We start from the raw sequence: 23636 nt of genomic DNA on the forward strand, positions 1-23636 counted from the left end.
TGCCGCGGCGAGTTTATTTGCGCCTCGCTATGAGAATTGCCATCATTTACCCTTCCCCAACACCTCCTGAAAAGAAAAGAAATAGACAAGAGGGGAAGCGAGGCAAGACTGAGAGAGGCGAAATTGATTCTTTTTGATAGGCTCCATGCTGCACGGGGGACATTAGGTACCCCTCGTTTGACCATCTATTTCAAGAAATGAACCGAATACATTTTGCGTAAAGTAATGTATAGGCTTTTTGGGGGCCTTCTGCTGTTGTTGATATCAAGAATGAATTGCTCGCTGCAGCATGCAGAGGTTATGCCGTGTATTACTCTGGTTTTAAGGGAAGCCAATTTATCATGCAGCTGTACAGGAATGATACCTCACTGTGTGTTAAGCATAATGAAATTAAGGGCAACTTGATGAACCATAGGGCATTACATCTGGAGAGTTGGTGGCCCCAGCGTTCAGGTTGGTGGCACGTTCGACTCCAGTGTTAACACTTATAGGAACACTATGTAGTATTAAGGAGTATTGGCAGAAATGGAATATGATATTTATAAGTATTATTTAGTGTATAATGACCTGAAAATGAGAATTCCTTGACCTTGGAATGAGCCGTTTATCTCTACATATGGAGGAGGTGCTCTTTACAGAACCAGCCTCCATGTTTCTACAGTAGTAGTGTAGTGTAAGTACAAGTGACCATGAAGAAGGTCACTTTAACAGACTATCATGTCTGTTAAACCGTCATTTGTAGACTGCTATACATAATATATCATGTTTGTATTATTATCTATAATTAGCTCATGATAATCTAGCATCCATAGTTTATTCTCCCTTTATCAATATTAGGCTAAATAAAAGGTTGTGTTAGGAGGATTACAGTCTGTAACCTGAGATACAGTCTTTCCTTCCCTTCCTTCTCCCCTCGTGAACTGTTTTAGATAGGTCCTATTTGTTACCTGCATGATGCACTCATGTTTGTATTTGTAATCTTGGTTCTTGTTTGTCTCTGCAGTGACACTTGTCCTTGTTTGCGCACATTTGGCCATCCGACCCCGTATTTTTCCAGACCCTGCTGTTGCGTCACGGAGCCCGTCAAGGCCTAATTAAACCCAGATTGAGAAAGAACATAGACCCAGCCCCCTTTTTCCACCCAGTTCAAATATGCGCCCTGCACTGGATTTTGTTCGAAGGGAGTGCATTAAGAGTTAGACTTGCTAGTTAAATTGTAACCACTGACACACTTCAACAGCTATACGTGGACATTATTAAAAGACAGCACGATGGCTGGACTCAAGGTAAGGCAGCGTTTAGTCTATTTTACATTGTCTTTAATGCAACGCCAGAAACATGCAAAGTTCTGCATCGAGCCATAATAGAACCGAACCGGACCTGGTGGCTGGCTGAGGGGCGGCGTTGCCTTCGGCCAATCGGAGTGCTGCATTCAGCAGCTGCCCAGATGTGGTCTGAGACGCATCGGCAGCTTCACAGAACAATAGTATTTCAGTGGGAAATACGATAGAAAAGAAAACGGTTGGAATGGCCATTAAAAGTTGGTTGCAAATTACTTGATCCAGAATTGGCTGTCTGTGCACGTTTTTTCACAGTTTCTTCGGTCGTTTCTTTGATAGCCGAGTGTAATGTCAATGTGTTAGGGACAAGTAAAGTGTTGTGTCAGCTGGTTGGCATACGTTTTCACTCAAAAGCGTTTTAAGACTGAACGTGACTAAATGACTCAATATGACTGACAGTTCATGCGATTTTAACATTTTCTGCTATGTTTTGGAGCTTATGTTTTTTTTATATTACTCTTAGTTGAGTTAAATCCAAGTGTGTATAACATCCTTTCACGAGGAACAAACTAGAGACTCAAAAAAACGTTTTTTTCCGCATGCACCAAAGGCACATGAACGCGCACATATGGAACCCATCCATGCCTGTGAGTGCGTTTTTTGCAGACCAACAATGACTCGGCAAGATTTCTTTACATTGTGCCAAGATTTCTGTTTGTGTGGTGGGAGAAGACATGGTTGCTGATGAGCAGTGCCAGTGCAGAAGGATAGTGGAGTAATAATTCTATCATAATTGAAATATTGATCAAAAAGTAGGCTACTGTGGAGGATGTTAGTGTAATTACTCTCTGTAACACAATAACAAAAATAATGGATGACTGCAAGGGGGGAAATTTGGCATAACTGCAGTTTGTTTGATCATAGATCTAATGTGAATCAATATGACAACAATTAACAAAAAGACAAGCCTTAATGACAAGCCTTCAAATTTAATTATAACCAGCATGAACACATTTATCCTGCATCACAATGAAGCCCCATGATGTTTACATGTGATTTTTTTTAATTTTTCACTTTAACTTTAACTGAGTGTTGAATGTCTCTTGCAGTACATGAGCGGTTTTGGGAACGAGTTCTCTTCTGAAGACCCTCGCTGTCCTGGATCTTTACCCGAGGGACAGGTGACACACACATCCACAAAAACACATTGTGGCATTCATTCATTGGATTATTTATTCAATAGTTTAGCTATTTTTTGTTTGTTTTTTTGCTTAAGTTATTTGCATGAATACTTGGAGTTAGAAGGTGGGACTCCATGTTTCACAGGAAAATATGAAAATCTATGGTGCATAGTCAGTTTATGTGACTGCAAAAGAATAAAATCAAACACTAGATTGAGCTTCAGACAAACCTGTGCGCACACATTTTGTCTCTACAGAACAATCCTCAGGTCTGTCCCTACGGCCTCTATGCTGAGCAGCTCTCCGGCTCTGCCTTCACCTGCCCGCGGCCAGCCAATAAGAGGAGGTATTCATCTGTTCCTGACATTTAAATTAGCTCTTTTACCACTATAAGACAGAATGGAGCTTAGACGTAACGCATGACTTAACGTTGGTTCTTTTTCTTCCTCCAGCTGGTTGTACCGCATCTTGCCGTCCGTCAAGCATAAGCCTTTTGCTGCGGTGCCCTGTGGGAATCTAACAGAGAACTGGAATGAGGTGGAACCCGAACCTAACCAGGTATATAAAGGCTCAAAATGAAGCGTTCCTGTTCATTTTGTCAGTGAAACTGTGAACCTTGTTTAAGTCCCTGAAAACTTGTTTTCACCTTTCAAAGATCTCTATGAATGCAATATTCACAATAAAATAAGTCTAGTAAAAATATAACTACAGCAAGTTAGCTTAGCTGGAAACAAGGGGAAACAGCTACCCTGGCTCTGCCAAAAATGCAACAAAATCCACCTAACAGCACCTCTAAAACTCACCAATGAACACGTTAGATCTTGTTTGTAGTAATCTGTAACACAAACTTAGCAAACTCAAGCAGTGACTAGCTAGCTCCTTATGCTAAGCTAAGTTTACTGGCTGCTTGCCGTAGCTTCATATTTTCCATACAAACATGAGAATGATCTCCTAATCTAATTATCTCGCCAATAAGTGTAATATGCCTTTACTTATCTGCACCAATTAATTCCTCTAAACTCTCTGTAGATGAGTAAATAGTTTCTGACTCTGAGGTTTCTCTCACAGCTGCGATGGCTGCCGTTCACCATCCCCAAATCTACAGAGAAGAAAGTGGACTTTGTGGCTGTGAGTTTCCCTTTTCTTTTCATGTTATTTAGTTTTTCATTACAGATCCATGAAAGAGCTCACTGATTGGGATTGCTGTATGTTGCAGGGTCTGCAAACTCTCTGCGGCGCCGGAGATGCCAAATCTCGCGACGGCATTGGCATCCACGTGTACACCTGCAACACCTCCATGGTTGACAGGTGACTATGTATCTGTGTGCAAATGTGTCCGATCATCTAACAAATAGATGCATTTTCACATATCAAACAGCTACAACATCTTTATTTATGCTTTGAAGATCATTTCTAAGCTCTCTCTCGCTCTCTCTCTCTCTCTCTCTCTTTTCTTATGTTCCAGGTGCTTCAACAACTCAGATGGAGACTTTCTGATTGGTGAGAAAAGGGGCTGATGATGTTTTCGCTTTCAACCATCACAAGAACAATGATAGCTCAATCCTTCTTCGCCTTCAAATTTTCTCTTCTCTGTTTGTTCCTCAAGTCCCCCAGCAGGGTGAGATCTTGATCACCACAGAGTTTGGGAAGATAATGGTCGAGCCAAACGAAATCGGTGTCGTCCAGGTGAGGTCTATGTTTTCCATCTCCCCAGTTTTCACACAGAAATCTACGTCTGTGTTTGCCCCCCACACCCCACACCCCACTTACCATATTTAGAAAGAGATAGTTTCTAAAATCACTTTAAAAGTAAATAACAGCGGAAAGAGGTTCGAGCTACAGAAAGCCTAACCACCAGGATGCGAGTTTCCCCAAACACAGTAGTGCATGAACCCATAAGTGCCCCCAGCATCGGTACATCCCACATGTTGATTCATAACAGCATTAAATTCCCTTTCACCACCACTTTGTGTGTTTTGTCCAGCAAGGGATGCGCTTCAGTGTGGATGTGTTTGGAGAAACCAGAGGCTATATACTGGAGGTGTATGGAGCCCATTTTGAACTCCCTGACCTGGGACCCATAGGTGTGTGTTTGTACGATGTTTGTGAGGGTAATTTGTTGGTGTTTGTTCATCCTTCCTTGAAAGCAGCACACCAACTCCCTTGTGTTTCTTGTTTCTTGCAACTGCCGGTAGTTGTCTGAATTGATTTTATAAATCTAAATCTAAACCTATCATATTTTTAGCCTATTTTAAGCATCACAGAGATGGAAATGTCAGTTGGTTCACCACTTTGGTCCAGACCGAAATATTATACCAATGGATGGATTGCCATGGAATTTGGCACAGATATTCATGTTTCTACAGGATTCATTTTAATAACCTTAAGTGATCTATAAACTATTCATCTAACGCCATCATCAGGTCAATATTTCAATTTGTACTCTACTTTGGTTTATGACCGCTGCAAAATGAAAGACATTCCAATCAGCCTCAGCTGTAGTAGTTTTGTGTGTGTGTGTGTGTGTGTGTGTGTGTGTGTGTGTGTGTGTGTGTGTGTGTGTGTGTGTGTGTGTGTGTGTGTGTGTGTGTGTGTGTGTGTGTGTGTGTGTGTGTGTGTATGTGTGTGTATGTGTGTGTGTGTACATGTGTGTACATGTGTATGACCATGCATGTATGTTTTGCAGGAGCTAATGGTCTGGCCAACCCAAGAGATTTCCTGTGTCCAGTTGCTTGGTACGAGGATCGCGAAGTGGCCACGGGTTACACCGTCATCAACAAGTACCAAGGAAAGCTCTTTGCCTGCCAACAGGTGCTTTCTTTTGGGGTGACATTTCCTTTTGCGTGTGTGTCAGTACACTCACATGTACACTGACACATTCGGCATACTTGCCCTATTAGCCTATTTAGGTTTGTGTTTGCTTCAGTAAACACCATCGAACCACAACGATGGTTAACAGGAAACCTGTCCAAGTGAAGCATATGATCCATTAGCTGTTTCTGCCAAACGAATTGCCATTCCTGATGATTTAATATCAAAGTTCTAGCTGTTATGAGCCTTAATCACTCATAATTAGTTAAGGCATTCTGGCGTTCCAGGCAGTGTACCTGTGAAGCTCTGCTTTGTCTCAACTTAAGCTTTAATTTCACCATATTTCACTCAGGGAATGATCCCGCCCCTTCCGAAATGTCCTGTTGGGCGCATAATTGGATCGACACATAATGTCTGACAGGAGGTTTTTTACCGAGACAGGGAGGAGGTGGGAGGAGAAGTTTGTCAGGGGTGGGGGTTGGGGTGTTGTAACCGTGGAAACCATGTCAAACCACACTGTTATTATTCATTGTATGAAATGCACAGGGGCAATATACTGTCGTTTTTGTAGCAAAACAAACATTTTTCCATCGATCTAGCTGCCTCTACTTCAGCATCCGCCCTGTTATGTGCTAAGTGTCAGAGGTGTAGGCTCTTTTCCTGGTGTTCACCCTTCCCCGAGCGAAGAGAGTGAGGCTGCAGGAGTAAGAAAATAAGGTGGGGGGATGCTAGCCTCATCTCAAGGAAGATGCTGGCGCTCCCGTCTGGTCTTGCTGTTTTGTTCCCCCGCAGCGTGTCGAAATTGCTCAAATTAACTTATTATTTGCTTGACTGGGCCAATATGTTTGTGTTTTGTGTGGATGTGTGTGCAAGTGCTTGCTCTCCTCCATTTTCCATTCATTTTAATCGACTGCAGTGGAGTTACCAACAGATGAATGTCCAAGAAATTACCTGCACTAGCTTTCCCAAAGGCCTTTGTGTACGGTAACTCCTGCAAATTGCGTGTGTGGTTAAGGTTCTTTCTTGGTGTTAGTTATGTAATTTGTATGAATTTACTTATGCACACGTTTGTGTACGCATTTGTATTTTTATTGTTCGTGTGTACTAGCTGTTCATGTGTGGAAGTGTACGTGTGTAAGGAGCACGGAGGTCACTCAAGAGGGAGTTTGAGTTGTAATGAACTATATTGATTTTTAGAACTGCTGTTGAATGTCTTTTTCGCAGTGGCGTTATCAGAACAGAGAAACTATATGAAATTGCTGCGGTTTTAACAATCAAGATAAAGAAATATCTCTGCACCCACTGTTACTGCTGCTCCCTCCCCCCTAACTGCACCGCAGCGAGCGTCAGAATGCTCAAAGTTTGGGAAAGTTTGATTGTGAAGCCAATTACCCCATAATACCTGGAGCCGCGTATCACAAAGAACAGGGAGGATGAAAGAGAAGAAAGAGTGAAAGAAGCACACTCTCTTTCACAATCAACCCTTTTCATTATGACCAGTTTTTTTCTCTCTTTATGTCAAGATGTACTCTCTCTGGGAATTTAAGATTACAAAGACATTATTCATTATTCCTTTTTCCCGGTGAAAAGCTCAATTTAAAGTCTTTTGTGTTTGTTGCTCAGGCAGACTCGTCTTATTTGTTTGCTTTTGTGCTCTGCGCGTAGGATTTCTCTCCATTCAATGTGGTAGCTTGGCATGGGAACTACACACCTTACAAATACAACCTGAAGAACTTCATGGTTATCAACGTTGTGGCCTTTGACCATGCGGTGAGAGTCATGTTTAAACACACTGACACGCTCCACCGTGCTACACCACTTTTCAATACACATACAACAAAATCGTTCATTTCTCTTTGCTTTCTGCTCTTGAAGTAGATTGAACTGTAAACATCCATAACTCGCCCTTACAAGTTCCGTATTGATCTTTCTATAGGATCCATCCATCTTTACTGTGCTGACTGCCAAATCCACGCGACCAGGTGTGGCGATTGCTGACTTTGTCATCTTCCCCCCGCGGTGGGGTGTGGCTGACCACACCTTCCGTCCACCATACTATCACCGTAGGACCACAATAACACACACACACACACATGCCTTGCCTCTACTCTAAAGCGGTTGTTTGCATGTTGCACGGTAGGAGAGAAGACTCAAAAAAGCAGGAACAATGAATTTTGAGAACTAGGCTGTTGAGATGGGGCTTAAACGGAATCCTAATTTGAATGGAAATGTAAAATTCGCTCTTGTGAAGCTCATCTCAGTCTATCATGAAATGAAACAAGCCAGCCAGAAACTAACATGTCAATTTACACAACCAGTGTCAAGACAGCAGGTGATAACAATCCACCTGCTGTATGAATTTTTTTCGACTGACGCACTGCCACAGCACCTTTTGTCTGTTTTCACCACAGATCTATAAAGCCATCTAGTGGAAATCAGTGCTACAGCCTCGCATTATATACACTGAAGTGTACCTGGTACAGCGTTGCATTACAGCTCCTCCTGCTTGTCACTTTAGGTAACTGCATGAGTGAATTCATGGGTCTGATCAAAGGCCACTATGAAGCTAAAGAGGAGGGCTTCCAGCCAGGAGGGGCCAGCCTGCACAGCATAATGACACCACACGGCCCGGACGCCGGATGCTTTGAAAAGAACAGCACTACTGAGCTCAATCCTGAGAGGGTGGCTGAGGGAACCATGGTAAAGAAATAATAAAAAAAAGACATGTAAAGTTTTAAAGTCAATTAGAGAAGAAACATTCCGAAACCGTATCAATGGCTTCAGTGATTAAATATGTTGCGTCTTTTCTTTCTGCAGGCTTTCATGTTTGAGTCGTCCTTCAGTATGGCAGTGACCAAGTGGGGTCTACAAACATGCCAGAGGCTTGACAAGACCTACCATCAGTGCTGGGAATCTCTCCGCAGCCACTTCAATCCCAACTGGAAGCCCAGCAAACAGTAGAACAAAGTGACTCATTAGAAATTTGATCCAAATATATAATTGTTAAATAAAGGCAATAAAAATGTAATTTGACTTTATTAAATATAACTAAAACCAATGTAATGTTTGGGCAACTTGGCTTTCTTTGTGTTGTTTATGTCTGTTAATTACAATACAGAAATGTAAACAACTAAGATTGGAGTTGCACAATTGAGATTAAAATTACGACATTTGACAGATTTGCTGTGTCATGTTAGTAATATAAATCACCACTAGGCTCATAGCCTCGCTTTAATCTGTGACTTGCTCAGGGGCACCTCAGTGATCATTGACGGTGAAGACAAGTGTATCTTGATTACTCTTCTTGTGCAGATTTTATTGTATGTGGCAAGGGATTTCAGCTGGCAATCGTATTGTCGGCAACAATGTTTTCCCCTTACAACTAAAATGTAAATTCAGTCTTGTCTCTGAGGTGAGCCTCACGGCCCCCAATGTCTGCTGATTCTGCACACATTTACAATGTATTTTCCCCACCAATCACAACCACATGACTGTTTTTGACAATATAATTTTATTTAGTTAATAATAATTACACAGACTGGTATCACTAGAACACAAAGGAGGTCTTTATACAACAGAGCTCATGATGACAAACTGAACTTGCGCTCGAGGGTTCCAGCCTTGATCTGCGCCTCCTTCCTGTCCTGTAACACAGACGATAACATGATGATGAGTTAATACAGCAGAATAAGTAATCAAGCAGAGGAAGGTCAGGGCATCTTGTCTCATACCCTGTCCGTCTTGAAGACGTAGTAAAGGACGAAGAGAGGCAGAACTCCAAACATTGCTCCCATCAGAGATGTCTTGAATGTGGGCCTGAAGGTTGCGTAGGGGTTGGCGCGTGCAAACACCCAGCGTGTCAGGGCAGGGTCTTCCTGTAGAGACGGAAGCACGCAATTCAATTTCAATGGTCACCCTGTAAACTGAGTCTTTGCAGTGCAGAAACGGTGACGAGTCAAACTGTTATATACTACACATTACTAAAGCAAAGACAAAAGTATAAAAGATATAGTCTGATGTCATGATGCTACAAAACTGTTTTACACTACACACCAACCTATACCCAAAAGCCTTCATTTCATTAGGAAAACAGTAAAAATAAACCTCTGGAAAAGGCTACAGGTGTCGATGATACAAAATGAATGATGAATTCCATTTAGCCGCTTCAGTTTCAGGGTCCTGGTATTGTGCATGTTGACTCACTGTCACGCTGTTCTGTCTTACTAGGATAAACCTGGGTCATTGTTATTATTAGGAACACCTGTTCTTTTACTACCATGTCACAAACTGTCTGCCTCCAAACTACATGTAAGTAAGTTACATATTTTTGTGCGAGTTGTGTAGAAAAGTAAATTGTATGTTGATGTCAAAGGAGATGGGACATATATATCTCGGGTTTAGTTGCAGGGTTGAAAGGGACAGGTATGTAACAATTAACGTTACTTGAAATGATGTTTAACTTGCATATTGTGCATTGACTCCATCTCTAGCATATGTGTAGCACTTGACTAAGTCTAAAAAGACATACGAAAGAAGAGAATTTACACTGACAATAACAATACACAGTATAGCTAACGTTACTGTAGTTCAGTTGTTCGTCCAAACTAAAACCCTACACAATAGCATGCACATAAATATGAGACAAGTTACTGGGTTCGTGTGACTTGTGTGCTCTGACATGCTACGTTAGCAAGCAGCCTGAGCCATTTCCAAGGGTGACATTGCTAGCTAGCAGGTAGCCACTTACGATGAGCTCTTGTCTGTGCGGGTTATTAAGCTGTGTCTGGTACTGCCGCTTCAGATTCGCTCGCAGTGTGGCCCTGTCTTCTTCGGCACGTCGCTGCTCCGGCGAGACGTTGAAATACTCATTTGGGTCCAGTGTTTTTGGCCGACTAGCCAAGGGCGCCTCTCGGTAGTCCGCCATGATTGTTTGATGACGGGCGGGACGTGATCTCGTGAAATCTCGCGTTGAATGCGGGCACCGTTGCCACAGCAACATCAAACTTTCTCTCGCTGTGCAGGCCTATCAAATGAAACAATGAGCGCAAATAACACAAGTCGAGAAAAGGACGAGAGTGTTTCAGGTGAAAGTGATGATGACTTTCAATATGAGGAAGTGTCTCTGGCTGATGACAGGAGTTTGACTGAAGAAGGGGAGACAGATTTGGAGGCAACGGTGAAAGCTATCCGAGACCGCGCAGAGGCTACTTCTCCCAGACCCAACGCGACGTCCATAACACGCCAACCCCAGGCCGTGAATGACTTTTTACGCAACTTTCTTTTCCAAATGGGCATGATGGAAACACTCGATTGTTTCGAGGCGGAGTGGACCGAGATGGCGCAGAAAGGACTGGTGGACACGGAACAGGTTGGTGTGGTACCGGACGTGTACGCGCAAAACCAGCGTCTGGAAGACGAGCTGAAAAACGCGCAGCGGGAGAGGGAGGAGTGCAGGCTGGCAGCATCTTCCGGGGGTGAGACACTGGCGAGGGTCCGGAAAGACAGAGACATCCACCGGCTGAAGCATCAGCGTGTTGTCCAGGAGAGAAACAGGGTCATCGAGGAGATACGAAAGCTTAAATTACAGTGCGACCACTACGAACCTGCGGCGAAGCGAATGAGTGAAAAATACCGAGCCGTTTTAAAGCAGACCATGCTGGTGACTTTGGAGAGGGACAAGGCCTTAGGACAGGTGAACAGTCAGGCAGCTCAGCAACACATCGCCTTCTGCGGGGATGCAGGTGGAGAAGGAGCGGGGAACGGGACAGGAGAGCCAAGTGTCAAAGGGACAACCCGCCCAGGGATCCAGCCAAGACCTCCAACATCTGCACATAGTCCAGGCAGTCAGACTAGGGGGAAGTCAGGGAAGGCACGTTTGTTGAAATAAATACATACATACATACATACATACATACATACATACATACATACATAAGACTACAGACTGTTTTTTTACTTTACTACAGTTATGAAGACAATGTACTTTATACTGCACTATATTTAATTTCTGTCATTCATATTTGTGTGTCTTTACATCCAAAAACAGTACACGATAATATAAAAATAATATGCACATATTTGATCCCCCATATCCATTGGGATATTGACACATATCGATGTATAACATGAAATGCAACAGCTGCGATATTAATTATTCTGCCTGGATGTCCACAATAAAAATGTTTGCTTCGTTATTGTGTTTTGTTATATTTACCTTGAGTTCCTTTCCTAGTCTACCCTGTCCCAGGCGGTGAGATCTTTCTTTGACCAACACACTGATGTATGTGATAATAGGCAGAAATGATATTTTAATTAACATAATCACCAATATACTTCTTCACTCCATGTCACTCAGACATTCTGTTTTATCAGCCACCTGTAATTTCTCTGTTGTTGAGGTTCAGACATGGTGCATTATAGAATATAACCACAAGGGGGCAATCTCTAGCAATCTGTACACTACCACAGAGTGGACATCAACTGACTGCAGCACCAAATTGGACCAGCGAAGGAGAATTTGTAATAGCAGCAATCTGCTGAGCTGCATTTAGAGATAAATCAGTAGTAGCAGTGTCATTCCTGCTCAAATGAGTGCTCATTTTTCTACATAAATGCTACCACTTGGGGTTTGGAGACACTATAGTGCTTACATTGCAATTTGACGTTGCTATGTGCACTGAAATTACATTAAGAATCCTAATGCAAAGATCACGTTTTAGAGTATAATATCCACCTATAGATGGTCAGAACAAGAACTCATTGCATTAGCACAGTGCAATATTACGTTCCTACTTTTTTTGCAGCTATATTTAATTTTGTAAGAGTTTGCTCTCTATTACACCAGCGTGATTGTATTTAGGAATAGCTGCACTATAGTTGTGCAGCTTTTTCACAGATGTCTCAGCGACTTTAAAATCGGATTATGCAATAAAGATATAACTTTTCACAGGGATTCTTCTTTTTCTCCCTACTCTTGCACGTCAAGCTTGAGTTGTAGAGGAGAGAGAGAGATGCTCTTTGATCCGGCGAGGCCCAGGCAAAGCAGTACGTGTGGCGAAGTGATTTATTGTCCTCTCAGGACCTCTGCATTTTTTAAACATCCATTTTTTACTTTAAAATTCAATGTGTGACCACACTCCCCGGCCAACAAGCCTCCCCTCTCTCTTTCCATGTTCAGGGAGACGTTTAGCATCAAATTAATCATTAATATGTTGTTACACTGGCAGGCACCCGGCAGACCTCCTGGACTTGGTATTGAACTTTGGGAAGTGTCTGAGCTGTGGGCACAATAGCAAACAAAGATTCCTTTTTTTCTCCCCTTTGTTCTTTCCTCCTTACAGCCTGCGTCCTTCTCCGTCAACCTCCACATGCCTTTATGTCTTTCTTTCCTCAGAACATTTGATATTTTAGCCTTTATCGTACATCAGTGAATGCTGACTGAGATTTATTCGGCTGCACTCACTGTGCAAAGCGTTTGACAAATAATAGAGAGATAAAGATGTGATACAGATATGGAGGCAGCTATACAGGCTGAGAGATAGAACAGGAACGAAAAGTCATGGAGGGTTTCTATCAGCAGTCTGTGCTACCTTGCAAGACTTAATCACTCCCAGTAATCACAAGTCTTTTGCGCTGTTTTGGTCTTCTAAAATGCGAGCCTAGCTTGGAAAAGTGGAAGCAGGTTTCTTTTCTGACCACAAGCTAAAAGTACTTTTCTCCTTATTCTTCTCCAAAGGTCCCTTAAGTGGTTTGCAGACTGAGACAATGACCTAATGTGTTATGCTCCCTGGTACTTATTCATGATATTTCCTGGCCCCGAGACTTCATTACTCTGCTGCCCTTGAGGAATGTAACTAAGGAATGTAATGTTCCTTTCCTCCCTTGTTTTCATCTACAGTACATACGTGTGCCAGTTTAGTCTTTGTAAATTTCACAAATGGTTACAAAGTCAATGAACTGGTGGTTGGAGGCATGAGGCTTGCTATTTTGCAGCCGACAATTTGTACCTCCCGTGCCCATGTTACCTTTTCCGGCCTGCCCACTGCTCCCTGCCTCCCTAATTCCTCATGTCAGAGGAGCGTGGTTGTCTTTCACAGCCTTTGTAAGAAGTTTTCAACTTTGTGGCTCCATCTTAAATGTCTGAGGCTGATTTGGAATTCCTCCCCTGCCTGGCCGACTCCCTGTGCTGCCTCCTCAGCTCCTCTCTCCGCTGACAGCCCTGTCCACTTCACAGCCCGCGACGACCTTTGTGTCATACCAAAGAGAAATGAGAATGAGAAGGAGAGCCCGCCTGGCTCAGGCTGAACCAAACCTGCTTCGTATCCCTTTATCGCTCTGCCGCTGTGCTTATTTCTCACTGAATCCTCTGTCTTGTTTATGCAACTGAATTACACCAGGCTTTGAGCTCTGATTGATAGAGAGAGATGGCCTTAGCCTCGTTACCGGCCTTATATATGACGTGTTGGCTCGTCATTCCTTGAGTTATTTTTTTAAGAAATGCGGCTCTCTCCATTTATCATCAATTCTCTCTGCCTTCCTATTCTAATCTATATCCATGAAATTGATTCACCCTGTCTGAGAGTATTCCCTTCTTAATAAATCAGCTTACCATGGACCTATATAGTGGGCAGAGGGTCAATCTCAGCAATATTTTCTGCTTTAATGTACTGAGCAGGGCAGGGATGGGACCGTGGCAGTGACTCAGCAGGCATCCATCATCTTCAAGGGGTTCGACGCAGATGAATTGCCCAGAGACGGAATTGACAAAATCTGTATTTCAGATGTGTTCATCTTAGCGCTCGGCTTTTTGGATCAGTTTTTAGATTTCTTTCGCATTATCCTCTCCGTGTTAAAGGGATTTATTACCCGTGAATTCCTCAACGTGAAGGATCTGGGGACTCGTGATGCTGGGCTGTCAAGATCAGTATCCAACATGTTGTCACCATGTTGAACATGTAAAACCAGATTTGGTCAAGATTGTAATGTCTTTGCTTCTATTGGGGTAAGGAAGGTCTTGAGAAACTCTTTTAAATACACTGGGTGAACTGAAAATGTGTGTTTCTCAATTTCTGACATGTTATGCTGAGTCATTTTCCAATCATAGCCGTTGTTGGATTTCCGACCAGGCAAAGTGGGCCACCGCCTTGGGGCCCCCCAGGCCCCTGGTCAAATCCATGTGAGTTTATTGAGCATAACTTCACTAAAGGAAGAATTAGTAATTTGGGGAAATGCACTTCTTTGCTTTCTTGCCGAGATTTACTTGAGAAGATTGATGCCACTTTCCTATGGTAAATATGAAGCTAAAGGAAACTTAGCTTAGTTTAGCATGAAGATTGGGAACAGCTAGCCCTGTTCTGTCTGGGTTACCTGTCACTTTCTGAAGCTAAGCTAATCCTATCCTGGTTCTACCTTGCTATTTAGCATAAAGACATGATATCAGTTTTCTCACCTAACCCTCTGTGAATAGAGTTCAACTTTTCCTTTAAGCCAACACTGATGTTTCTTAATTCTTGACATTTTATAATGCAGTAGTTTGTACCCAAAGGAAAACATTAGCAACATCATAACAGTCTATGTGCTGTATATTGGTAAAGTGTAGCATGCTCTTATTAAGCTACACTGTATGACTGCAATATCAACAGTTTGCATAAACAATAGCTTATGGATGTCATTAGAGGCTGTGACTACAAAGTTTGATTTAAATAAGATGTCAGAGACATTTTGTAGACATTTGTTTTTAGTGACAAAATGAAGGGATTGCAGGTGGCAGACTGCTTCCGGATGTGCAGACAAAGGCTTTGTTTATAATAAGAAGCGGACAGAGCCTTGAAAAGTCAATGAATTCTGCATTGGCCCATAAATAACCGCCGCGCTGTAGAAAGGTCAGCAGGCTGATGCATTGAGCTGACGTCACAACACTGTTACTGAGGACTTACACATATCACACATACATCTCGGTGTCTCTCTCGCCCTCTCTGCCTTTCTACTAATTAGGGCCAGGGTGATTTGACAGGGCCGGGCCGCTGTGACAGCAGTTAGTGGAAGTCTTGACAGGCAGAGTTATGGAGGCTGTTTGGGGGAGGTGATGTGAGGCGGGAGAGGAGTGACACACGAGGTGAGGGAAGACAAGCCGACGCCCTGTATCTGATCTGATGGGAAGTGGCAGGAGATGAAGAGAAGGAGCCAAATTCAGCCTGAAAGCATGGTCATAGTCTGAGGTCAGCGAGAACAGAGAATAGATGAGGAGAGCCACTCAAGGAATACTGAGTAGGGAATACCTTGTCCATCACATGCTACACACTACAATACTCTCTTTACTTGTATGGCCTGATGCAATGACGTTCAAAGATAATTTCAGTTGGGCCATCATTACTTTCAGTTATTATTATATTTTGTACCTGTTGGTGTCTATGAACTCAACAGCACTGCTACAATAGTCTGTCAGGGCAAAAACACAAGATGTCAGACTATCAGACAGATTGTAAACAAGCCAACAGTTACAAACAGATTATCTAAGCTACTCTTTTGGATGTAAAACCCAAAGCTCAGCACTCCTGAAATTTGTGGTAATAATCCCTAATTGTGCAGGAAAAAAGGTAGGTCAAAAAAAGAACCAAGAGGTCTGTAAACTGTGATTGAATTCACTTCGGCCATTTTATCATTTTCTCTGATAATCAGAATATATTGCCATTTTGTTTTGTCATTGATTGAGCCTGACTTTGCGTTCATGTTACCCAATTTGACAAACCGGCCAGTAGTGAATGATGGTGATGATTTTCTGTTGACACAAAAGCTGTAGTGGTTTCTAGGAGCAGTTTAGCTGAGCCTTTTCACATGAATCGAAGAAATATGTTCACATTTTGGGGAATACACTTCTTATCAAGCGTTGGATAAGAACATCGATTCCGCTCTCACGTCTGTACACTAAATATGAAGCTACCGATAGCAGCCGTACGAATTAAACAGATGAGATAAATGTGTTAATTAGCGAGTTTTGGAGGTGACGGTCGATTTTGTTAACTTTGAACAGAGCCGGTTTCCAGTCTTTGTGATTGCTAAATTGGCCAAATAAGCCCATTTCCCCAAATGTCAATCATTTACTTTTAAGAATTGTTTTCTGATAGATCGTTTTCGTTGATGGGCAAAACAGACCTTGCTTATTTGCTGAACAAATCAAAGATGGGGCCGAGGATGTGTGGAACCAGGCGCAGTTTAGCTTTGATCATCTGACTGCTTGTGTTTCTTTACCCATCAGACTCCCCCCCCCCCCCCCCCCCCCCATCTTTATCTCCAAAGTTACAAAAAGACCCAGTTTGTAAGAAACAGGAATTATCCTTTCAATTAAACAACAAAGTAATTCACATTGGGACGAAAACAAAAGACAAGACACAGGGTAATGTTTTTCATTACTCTAGGGTTCTGCAAAATATCAATGTTAAGTCGATCCTATCCTCTTTAGAGATAAACCTGTTACCCTCTGCTGATGTGGAAGTTGTTTGTGACCGTCTTTTCCCACATTGCATGTGATTTGGGATGAGATGCTCCTGTCAACAGAAACTAATACTTACGCCGTGGTTTCCGCTGCTTGAAAAGGATGTTGACTGTAAGCCACTAACTACACATGAACCTGAAGCTGTTATGGGAAATTGTGACATTATCTCGCTGCTTGCGCCATTTCCTACCGCAATCCTATAGATTGAAGGCCTCCAAATTATTTAGTTAGTAGTGATTATCACCAGCTTTGTTCTTCAGGGGATGACTGAACCCAAAGCAGAGCGGAAACAATGCCACACACCATTACGAAACCGCAATGACTGAAATAAGCTATAAGGATTCCCTTTGTGTTGACCACACAAAGTGACACATGCTCAGATAGAAGTCTGAACTTTAATTTAACATTTACATCACCAGAGGAAATGGGTTTGTATGGTTGATTATATTTATAGCTTGTCTGCACTCAGTAATATTGCTTTTGGTGTGTGTGTGTGTGTGTGTTTGTGTGCACTGTCTGCAACTGATACGCACACACTCGGACTCTTTTGCCTTGTTCCATCAGGTCATCAACTGCGAGATTTCCCAGGATGCATTAGCCCAAGGGTACAGTCAGTCAGTGATACCCTGCTGGCAGCTGTCACAGGAGAGTGTGTGTGTGTGTGTGTGTGTGTGTAAGATTACGACAGGGGACTGAGCTGAGGCTGTGTTTCTCTTGTTGGCTCTAACTAGGAATAATAAGGTCTTAGTCCTTATCAGAACATGGCTGTTTTCCGAGAAATCCAAATGGCATCCTGTAGTTATACATCACCAAGACGACACCAAGACAGTTCACAACCAGCTAATCTAGGTTATCTGATGGCATTGTCAAAAGCTCAAGACCTTACACATGTCTCTATTCTCCCAAAGCGAGCTGCTGAAGCATATTCTGCATCAATTATGTGCTTCAGGGAAAATGCCAAGTTTATAAATAACAATGTGTTGGGTTATTTCCCCCCATTGCTTTCTGTTTGTGTCTATAAAACCATAAAGATGAGATGAGTACTGCATACCTACGTCATGAACTGAGGGCTTTGATCAGTACATGAGCAGAGGATGAGTCATCCTATTCATTTAGATTGCCTTACACTTTTACACAGGCTTTTTTCCTCATCAGATTGCCTCATACTGGATTTTCTGGGTGGGACTCCAATCATTTAGATGTCATTTTTGCTGCTTTTATTGTTAAGCCAACATGCAATCATCACAATACAGCACTGTTTTTCTGAGTTGTGCCACAGGTGATTTGTTTTAATCTGATGTGCTGTAAATAGAGACCCAGAAGCAGAGCAGCCCACAAAGATCAGATTTGGTGAACGCATTTACGTCAGTGTCCTGCAGAAATACTCAAACAAACCCTCTGGTCCAGACCATGCTGTGTTTCCATTCCTGGCCAAATGAATTAAAAATGACACAAGATATTTAAATAGACAACGTTTGACTCCTGAAACAGATGGTCTAGACTCTAGACTGCATTTAGATTTTTTTTTTTTTCTCTCTCTCACACGGGCTATTTGCCCCTGGCTTCTGTAATGTAAATGGATTAAGGCCTTTTTATAGAAAAGAAGTTCATGCTGTTTAATTCTGTTGCCATCTTTGCCAACCATGCACCATACATGTGACACGTGCCATCTGTAATTGGGGACTTAGTGGTGTTTCAACCCCATGGTACTCAATTTTATGAATCGGTCACAGTCACTTTCACAGACCCTTGAGCGGGAAATGTAACGTGTCATTTTTGGGAAAGAGAGAGGGAAACACTGAGCTGCTACTGTTATACAATTTCTGAATGGAGCTCAGAGTGTAAAACTATTATCCAGTTTATAGAGGAGGCTGCAGTGGAGCATAAAGTACCTAATGCTTAAAGACTCTTACACCGTATGTCTCTACTAAAGTTTTATTGAAATATGATACAACACAAGAACTATTTCTGCAAAAATATACCCCCAATCTTCATAAGGAATCTGTGATTAAATAGGTTAGAACAAAATCGCAAACTATAATATTAATATGGGATCATTTGTGACTTGATTTTATAACATGCAGGAATATATTAGAAACTTAAAATAGCATATAAAAAGTATCAGCAAGTGCAGGCTGGCTGAGAAAAGTAGCCTAGCTTACAGTTGAAACAGTAATGATTGACACGTGCATCAAAATGATTAAAAAACCAAATAAACAGAAATTCTTATTCCAAATGTCAAATTTTCACACTTAACTTCATTTTGTGTTTACATGTTTTTTTAGGGGGGAAATCTGAACACATTTCTTTTTTACTGTGCACACCCCTTGTCAGGTTTTACCGAAATGAGAAGGAGTATTTCATTTTGCAGCACTCATCTTCTGTATGCTTCTTTTGGGTCTGTCGTTCTGTCCTTCATTCTGTGGATCTCCCTGGAGAGCACAGAACATGTCAATTTAAATATCTATCAGATTTAGTACGTTTGTGTGTCGGAGAATGAACACTATATGGAGACTAACCAGGACAGAGAAGGCCCCAGAGCGGCCTGAATTCCTCTTGGGAGGAACCTCGACCTTCACCTGTCTTCTTGCTCTAGTCACCTGGAAGTGAAATCACAAACAGAAGAGTTTCTTAGCGTTTTCTCCGAGGACATCAACTTATTTCCGAACCCTGAAATAGATTGTGATTCACGTTTTCAAGTGCAAAACTGAAAGGACATTGCCTGAATGAGCCATTTCAACGAACACAATATTATGGACCAAATTGAACTAATAAAACCAAGTAAGGTGGCCTTATAACTCTGCCTGCACATCCGGTGTCTTCACCCCAGCTGTTCCTCTCTGCATGTGGGTTGCCATGGAGACTCACCTGTAGGGGGTTGGATTTCTTGTCGTTGCTAAGGAGGGAGAAGGAGCCAAGGCGGGATTTACGCTTGTTCTTCTTCTTAGTCGCAGCTTGAACCAAGTGCCGCCTGGACCTATCAGCCTGAGAATCCATAGACACGGCGATTAGCATACACGTTGATACACATCCTGCGCACACAATTGAGCTCTCTTTGAATCCACCAAATTGTATTAGAATTAGGAAAAAACACAATCCAGGTTTGTCAAGATTATCTCCCTCTAGATGCTCTTACGTGGTACTTTATCAAACAAATGAAAAGTGAACAACTGATGTGGTTTCTGTGGCTCATCTCTGTATTCCAGCACGTACAGATGATTCAGTATATGACTAAAGCTTCGCTGGAGCAGCAGCAGCCACCGCTGTAAACCAGTCCCCACCTTCCCCCGCATTTGGCTTTTGCTCACTCTGACTCCCGCGTGACTAACAAGAAGTGGTTTACCTGGGTGAGGGTGTTGGGGAAGCCTTTGACGGAGACGGCCCCAGGCAGGCTGGAGAGGCTCAGGTGGGTGGGACCCCTCCGCTCCAACTGTCTCTTAAGTCTGGACAAAACCTACAAGGATGAGACGGTCACAACCACATCCACAGCCTCAGAGGGAAACAACAACTTCTGCACGTCTCCCTGTGTGGGAATGCGTCAATTCTTATGTCAGGTGGATACTGAGTGGAGCCCATTGCCCTTTGTCCTTTCCTGTCTTGTCCTTGTCCCATGTAGGCAGGCAAACTCCAGGATTGAGGGATGGAAACTGCCATTTCCTGCATTGCTCATTGATCTGCACGGAAACTAAGCACTGCTATTTATCCACTCGTTTTCTTAATAAATGGACTGTCACTTTGAGAAAACAACAGGTTTCGGTTTGCCAGTTAGAACTTTGTGGTGAATTTATAATGGTGCCACAGGCCATTGAATCAATCAATTATTTCCCTCCCCGCCAAGTGTGGAAATAAAAAAAAAGATTGTGTCCGGTATTTCATAATAACTTCCGACCCTTTCTCCTTTTCCACTCAGTGGAAAACAAAGACGACGACACATTGCTACAAAATAGTTGCCCCACAATCATTTGTGCCGCCATTTAAAGTGCTTGCAGTGATTGCTGTTGACCTACATTTTGATGATTGCATTAGTTTTGCACATATGAGCTTTGTGGAATATTTAAGAATCAACCGCGGCACAACAGCCGTGCAGTTCAGATTTGAGGGATAATTGCAATATGCATATGTTTTTGCGGGGATGCACACACTGCCAGTGTGTGTGTGTGTGTGTGTGAGGGACTTAAGTAAGTTTAGCTTCTATGGTTTCACTGCCGGATAGCTTTGTCACAATTACATGATATCATCATTTGTATCAGTAATATAGTTATCTAATTATTCAGTTTGCTCGGATCAACATAATTGTGTTTTGTGTTCTATAAGAAAGAATGAACTCAGCCCATCACAACCTACCTCCCTCTTTCCACACCACCTCATTCCCCTCTGTTGTTTGTTTCTGCCTCAGCTATCTAGTACCATGATGTCTTTTCTCTTATCTTATTTCTGCTGCGTCATTTCCATGACCGTGCACCAGACTCTGTCAGAGTCAAACCTGCTCTGAACTGGAGGGCAGGAACTAAAGGATTCACAGTTAAGCAGTAACCTTGAGTAGTGTAGGAGTGAGTGGTGACACATACCAGATCGTCAGTTAAGGGTAGCGCGCTCTGCTGCTTCTGATCTTCATACTGAGAGGAGGAAGAGGAGAGGATCAAGAGTCTGTTGATATTCATACACTGCAGCATGATTCAATGCATTCAGACACTGGCTACTGGTTGAAAACGCTCATTATCTATTCATGAATATGTGACCATTTAGTGGTCGGCCCATTCATTTAGTTTCACAGTATGGAAATAGTCAGACATTTTTTCCTGTCTAACAAGTGTGTGTGTGTGTGTGTGTGTGTGTGTGTGTGTGTGTGTGTGTGCCTGTTTTTAAGTCAAATTCAACCTCATCAAAACCTGCCACAATCCATCTGGATCTCTGCTGTAGTGCACATTATATGTTGACGAGTCCATAAATTACTCATTTACTCATTTAATCTGTTCCTTTAAAGACACAAGTGACCGTTGCGGAAAACTCAAGTAACCTAAGCCAAATGTAGCCTCTGGGAAGATGCTCCATCGGTTATTAGTTAGTCCACACCACATTTGAAGCGAAAAAAATTGTGCGTTCTGTAATTACAACACAAATAGCTGCTGCCGAAAAGCACATATGTGGCACAAGCTCCCTCAGACAGAATTCCCAGTGAAAACTCTTTCATGTGTGGGTGAAAATCCTCCTCACTCCTCGCAGCTGTTGAATCCGTTGTCCAGATGAGTGTGATTACTTTGGACAGAACATGGGGACTGTCCGCAGAAAAAATGCTCACCACAAGTTTAAAGTACAACAGCCGCTAGCCACATGAAAAGCCAAAAAGGGAGCTCAAAGATTTTGTTCCACAGAGGGGTATATTTTTGGTGTGGTGGCATGGCTGTAAAAACCATTACAATGAGACTTTGTTTCTGTTAAAAAAAAATTATACGTCTCCATAAGTCAAGGTCAGACTGTACACGTCTACTGCCATCCTGACACACACTTTGACCACTGCTATCGTCACAGCCGCCTCTTTCCAAGGAGTCAGAGTGAACTTACATTCCAGCAGAGTTGCTGGCTTCCTTTGACCCGAGCTACTGTAGAAACACTGACCGCACTGTGTCTGAGCAACAACTATCCAAATCGGTAAGCTACTGGTCATTTTAACCTAAAATGAAAGTACAAATTTTTAGAAATTATTATTCCTTTATGAATTATAGAGGTGCATCCTAAATGATTTCCCTTATTACCTCTCTGCTAATCAAATGTAGAAAATGTTGGACGCAGATGAGTTAGAGACTGATTTTTAATCGCTGAGTCAACTGAGATGTGGCTTGTACAAAAGAGGAAGAAATGCCTAAATCATTTAGTAAATTCTGTAATTTTCAACAATTTTAAACCTACTATTCTCTTCAAATTAAAATCAAACTGACTTAACATTGACATTAGAGATGTAGCTCCACTTCTCACTGCCAGCTTGCAAACATAAAGTGCTCTTTGGCGTCCTTGCTGGAGAAAATGCTGATAATTCAGAATCCTTTCGCTTTCATTTGAAAGAAGGGTTAGTTATTATATAGTTAGGTCCAGCAAACAACGTTTCAATAGACTCAAACAGGCTACACTTACCTCTGTAGTGTCACAACAGCACAGATGATGACTGATACATAATAAACACCTTTAGTTACCACCATCCTACCCTAACTATCACATCCATAAGTAGTGCGTCTCTTACCTGTCCGTCTGCGGTCTGTCCCCTGACACACAGCTCTCCCTGTGTTGCTCCTGAGCAGTCGAGGGCGTGTGACAGCAGGCTAGCCTGCAGGCAGAGCACGCACAGCCAGATAGTAAACCCCATGATCCAGGCAGGAACTCAAGTGTTCCCAGCCCCTGTCAGCTCCCTGCTTTATACTCTCGGCTGTGCTAATGGGGAACAGATGCAGGGGAACGAGAGGCCATGCCAGCTTCACGCAGACAAACAGCCCACCACAAGCCTGTGCTCTACGCCAGCCAGTGGCCTGCGGTCCTGCAGAAACATGTCAGACATGTTGAGGGGCCTCCCCCTTTAAAAACTGCCTCCCCCTACCCCACGAACCCTACTCGAAGAGCAGGACATTTTCCACTTATGCCTGCATTGTAGCTCCTGCCAAAGTGTGTGTGTCTGTGTGTGTGTGTGTGTGTGTGTGTAAATTAGAGAGAGCACAGAGAGAGCGGAGAGAGAGAGAGAGAGAGAGGAAACTTGTGCTGTCAAACCTCTGTACATAACAAATGAAAAATTGGTGGTTTGGTTCTTGTAATGTCTTGAAGAAATGCTGCATTATGCAGCGAATTAGTCTCCTGGCTGAGTGTGGACGAATCTCTCTCCTTGTGCTT

General features: G+C 42.6%; 3 protein-coding genes across 3 annotated transcripts; 1 reads left to right on the forward strand and 2 right to left on the reverse strand.

Moving 5' to 3' along the window:
- Positions 1–1166: 1166 nt before the first annotated feature.
- On the forward strand, positions 1167–8433 carry hgd (homogentisate 1,2-dioxygenase). Its single transcript, XM_079181043.1, has 14 exons — positions 1167–1286; positions 2390–2461; positions 2719–2807; positions 2914–3019; positions 3530–3589; positions 3678–3769; positions 3927–3961; positions 4068–4147; positions 4446–4545; positions 5148–5272; positions 6938–7042; positions 7209–7335; positions 7791–7972; positions 8090–8433. The coding sequence occupies exons 1-14, from the start codon at positions 1272–1274 to the stop codon at positions 8231–8233; spliced, it is 1332 nt and encodes a 443-aa protein (XP_079037169.1). The 5' UTR covers positions 1167–1271; the 3' UTR covers positions 8234–8433.
- A 98-nt stretch (positions 8434–8531) lies between these two features.
- Positions 8532–10206, reverse strand: ndufb4 (NADH:ubiquinone oxidoreductase subunit B4). The gene is made up of 3 exons (XM_079181757.1): positions 10020–10206; positions 9004–9147; positions 8532–8916 (listed from the first exon to the last, which is right to left on the reverse strand). Exons 1-3 carry the CDS (start codon positions 10194–10196, stop codon positions 8854–8856), a joined length of 384 nt encoding a protein of 127 aa, XP_079037883.1. The 5' UTR covers positions 10197–10206; the 3' UTR covers positions 8532–8853.
- Positions 10207–18682: 8476 nt separating this feature from the next.
- Positions 18683–23152, reverse strand: LOC306712113 (uncharacterized protein). Its single transcript, XM_079181221.1, has 6 exons — positions 22999–23152; positions 21332–21379; positions 20107–20217; positions 19632–19748; positions 19283–19363; positions 18683–19195 (listed from the first exon to the last, which is right to left on the reverse strand). Exons 1-6 carry the CDS (start codon positions 23119–23121, stop codon positions 19124–19126), a joined length of 552 nt encoding a protein of 183 aa, XP_079037347.1. The 5' UTR covers positions 23122–23152; the 3' UTR covers positions 18683–19123.
- Between the last annotated feature and the right edge of the window lie 484 nt (positions 23153–23636).

This window comes from Pholis gunnellus (assembly GCF_910591455.1).
Source record: "Pholis gunnellus genome assembly, chromosome: 20".
Lineage (NCBI taxonomy): Eukaryota > Metazoa > Chordata > Actinopteri > Perciformes > Pholidae > Pholis > Pholis gunnellus.

Bases quoted from the DNA above. Each gene is read 5' to 3' on its own strand.
- hgd (XM_079181043.1), top strand. The intron at 4,148-4,445 runs GTGAGGTCTATG...TGTTTTGTCCAG, and splicing joins ACGAAATCGGTGTCGTCCAG to CAAGGGATGCGCTTCAGTGT. The intron at 5,273-6,937 runs GTGCTTTCTTTT...CTCTGCGCGTAG, and splicing joins AGCTCTTTGCCTGCCAACAG to GATTTCTCTCCATTCAATGT.
- LOC306712113 (XM_079181221.1), bottom strand. From the start codon at position 23,121: ATGGGGTTTACTATCTGGCTGTGCGTGCTCTGCCTGCAGGCTAGCCTG. The intron at 21,380-22,998 runs GTAAGAGACGCA...TCCTCCTCTCAG, and splicing joins GACAGACCGCAGACGGACAG to TATGAAGATCAGAAGCAGCA. The intron at 19,196-19,282 runs GTTAGTCTCCAT...TGTGCTCTCCAG, and splicing joins CTGGGGCCTTCTCTGTCCTG to GGAGATCCACAGAATGAAGG.
- ndufb4 (XM_079181757.1), bottom strand. From the start codon at position 10,196: ATGGCGGACTACCGAGAGGCGCCCTTGGCTAGTCGGCCAAAAACACTG. The intron at 9,148-10,019 runs GTAAGTGGCTAC...CCGTCTCTACAG, and splicing joins CGCACAGACAAGAGCTCATC to GAAGACCCTGCCCTGACACG. The intron at 8,917-9,003 runs GTATGAGACAAG...TCTGTGTTACAG, and splicing joins ACGTCTTCAAGACGGACAGG to GACAGGAAGGAGGCGCAGAT.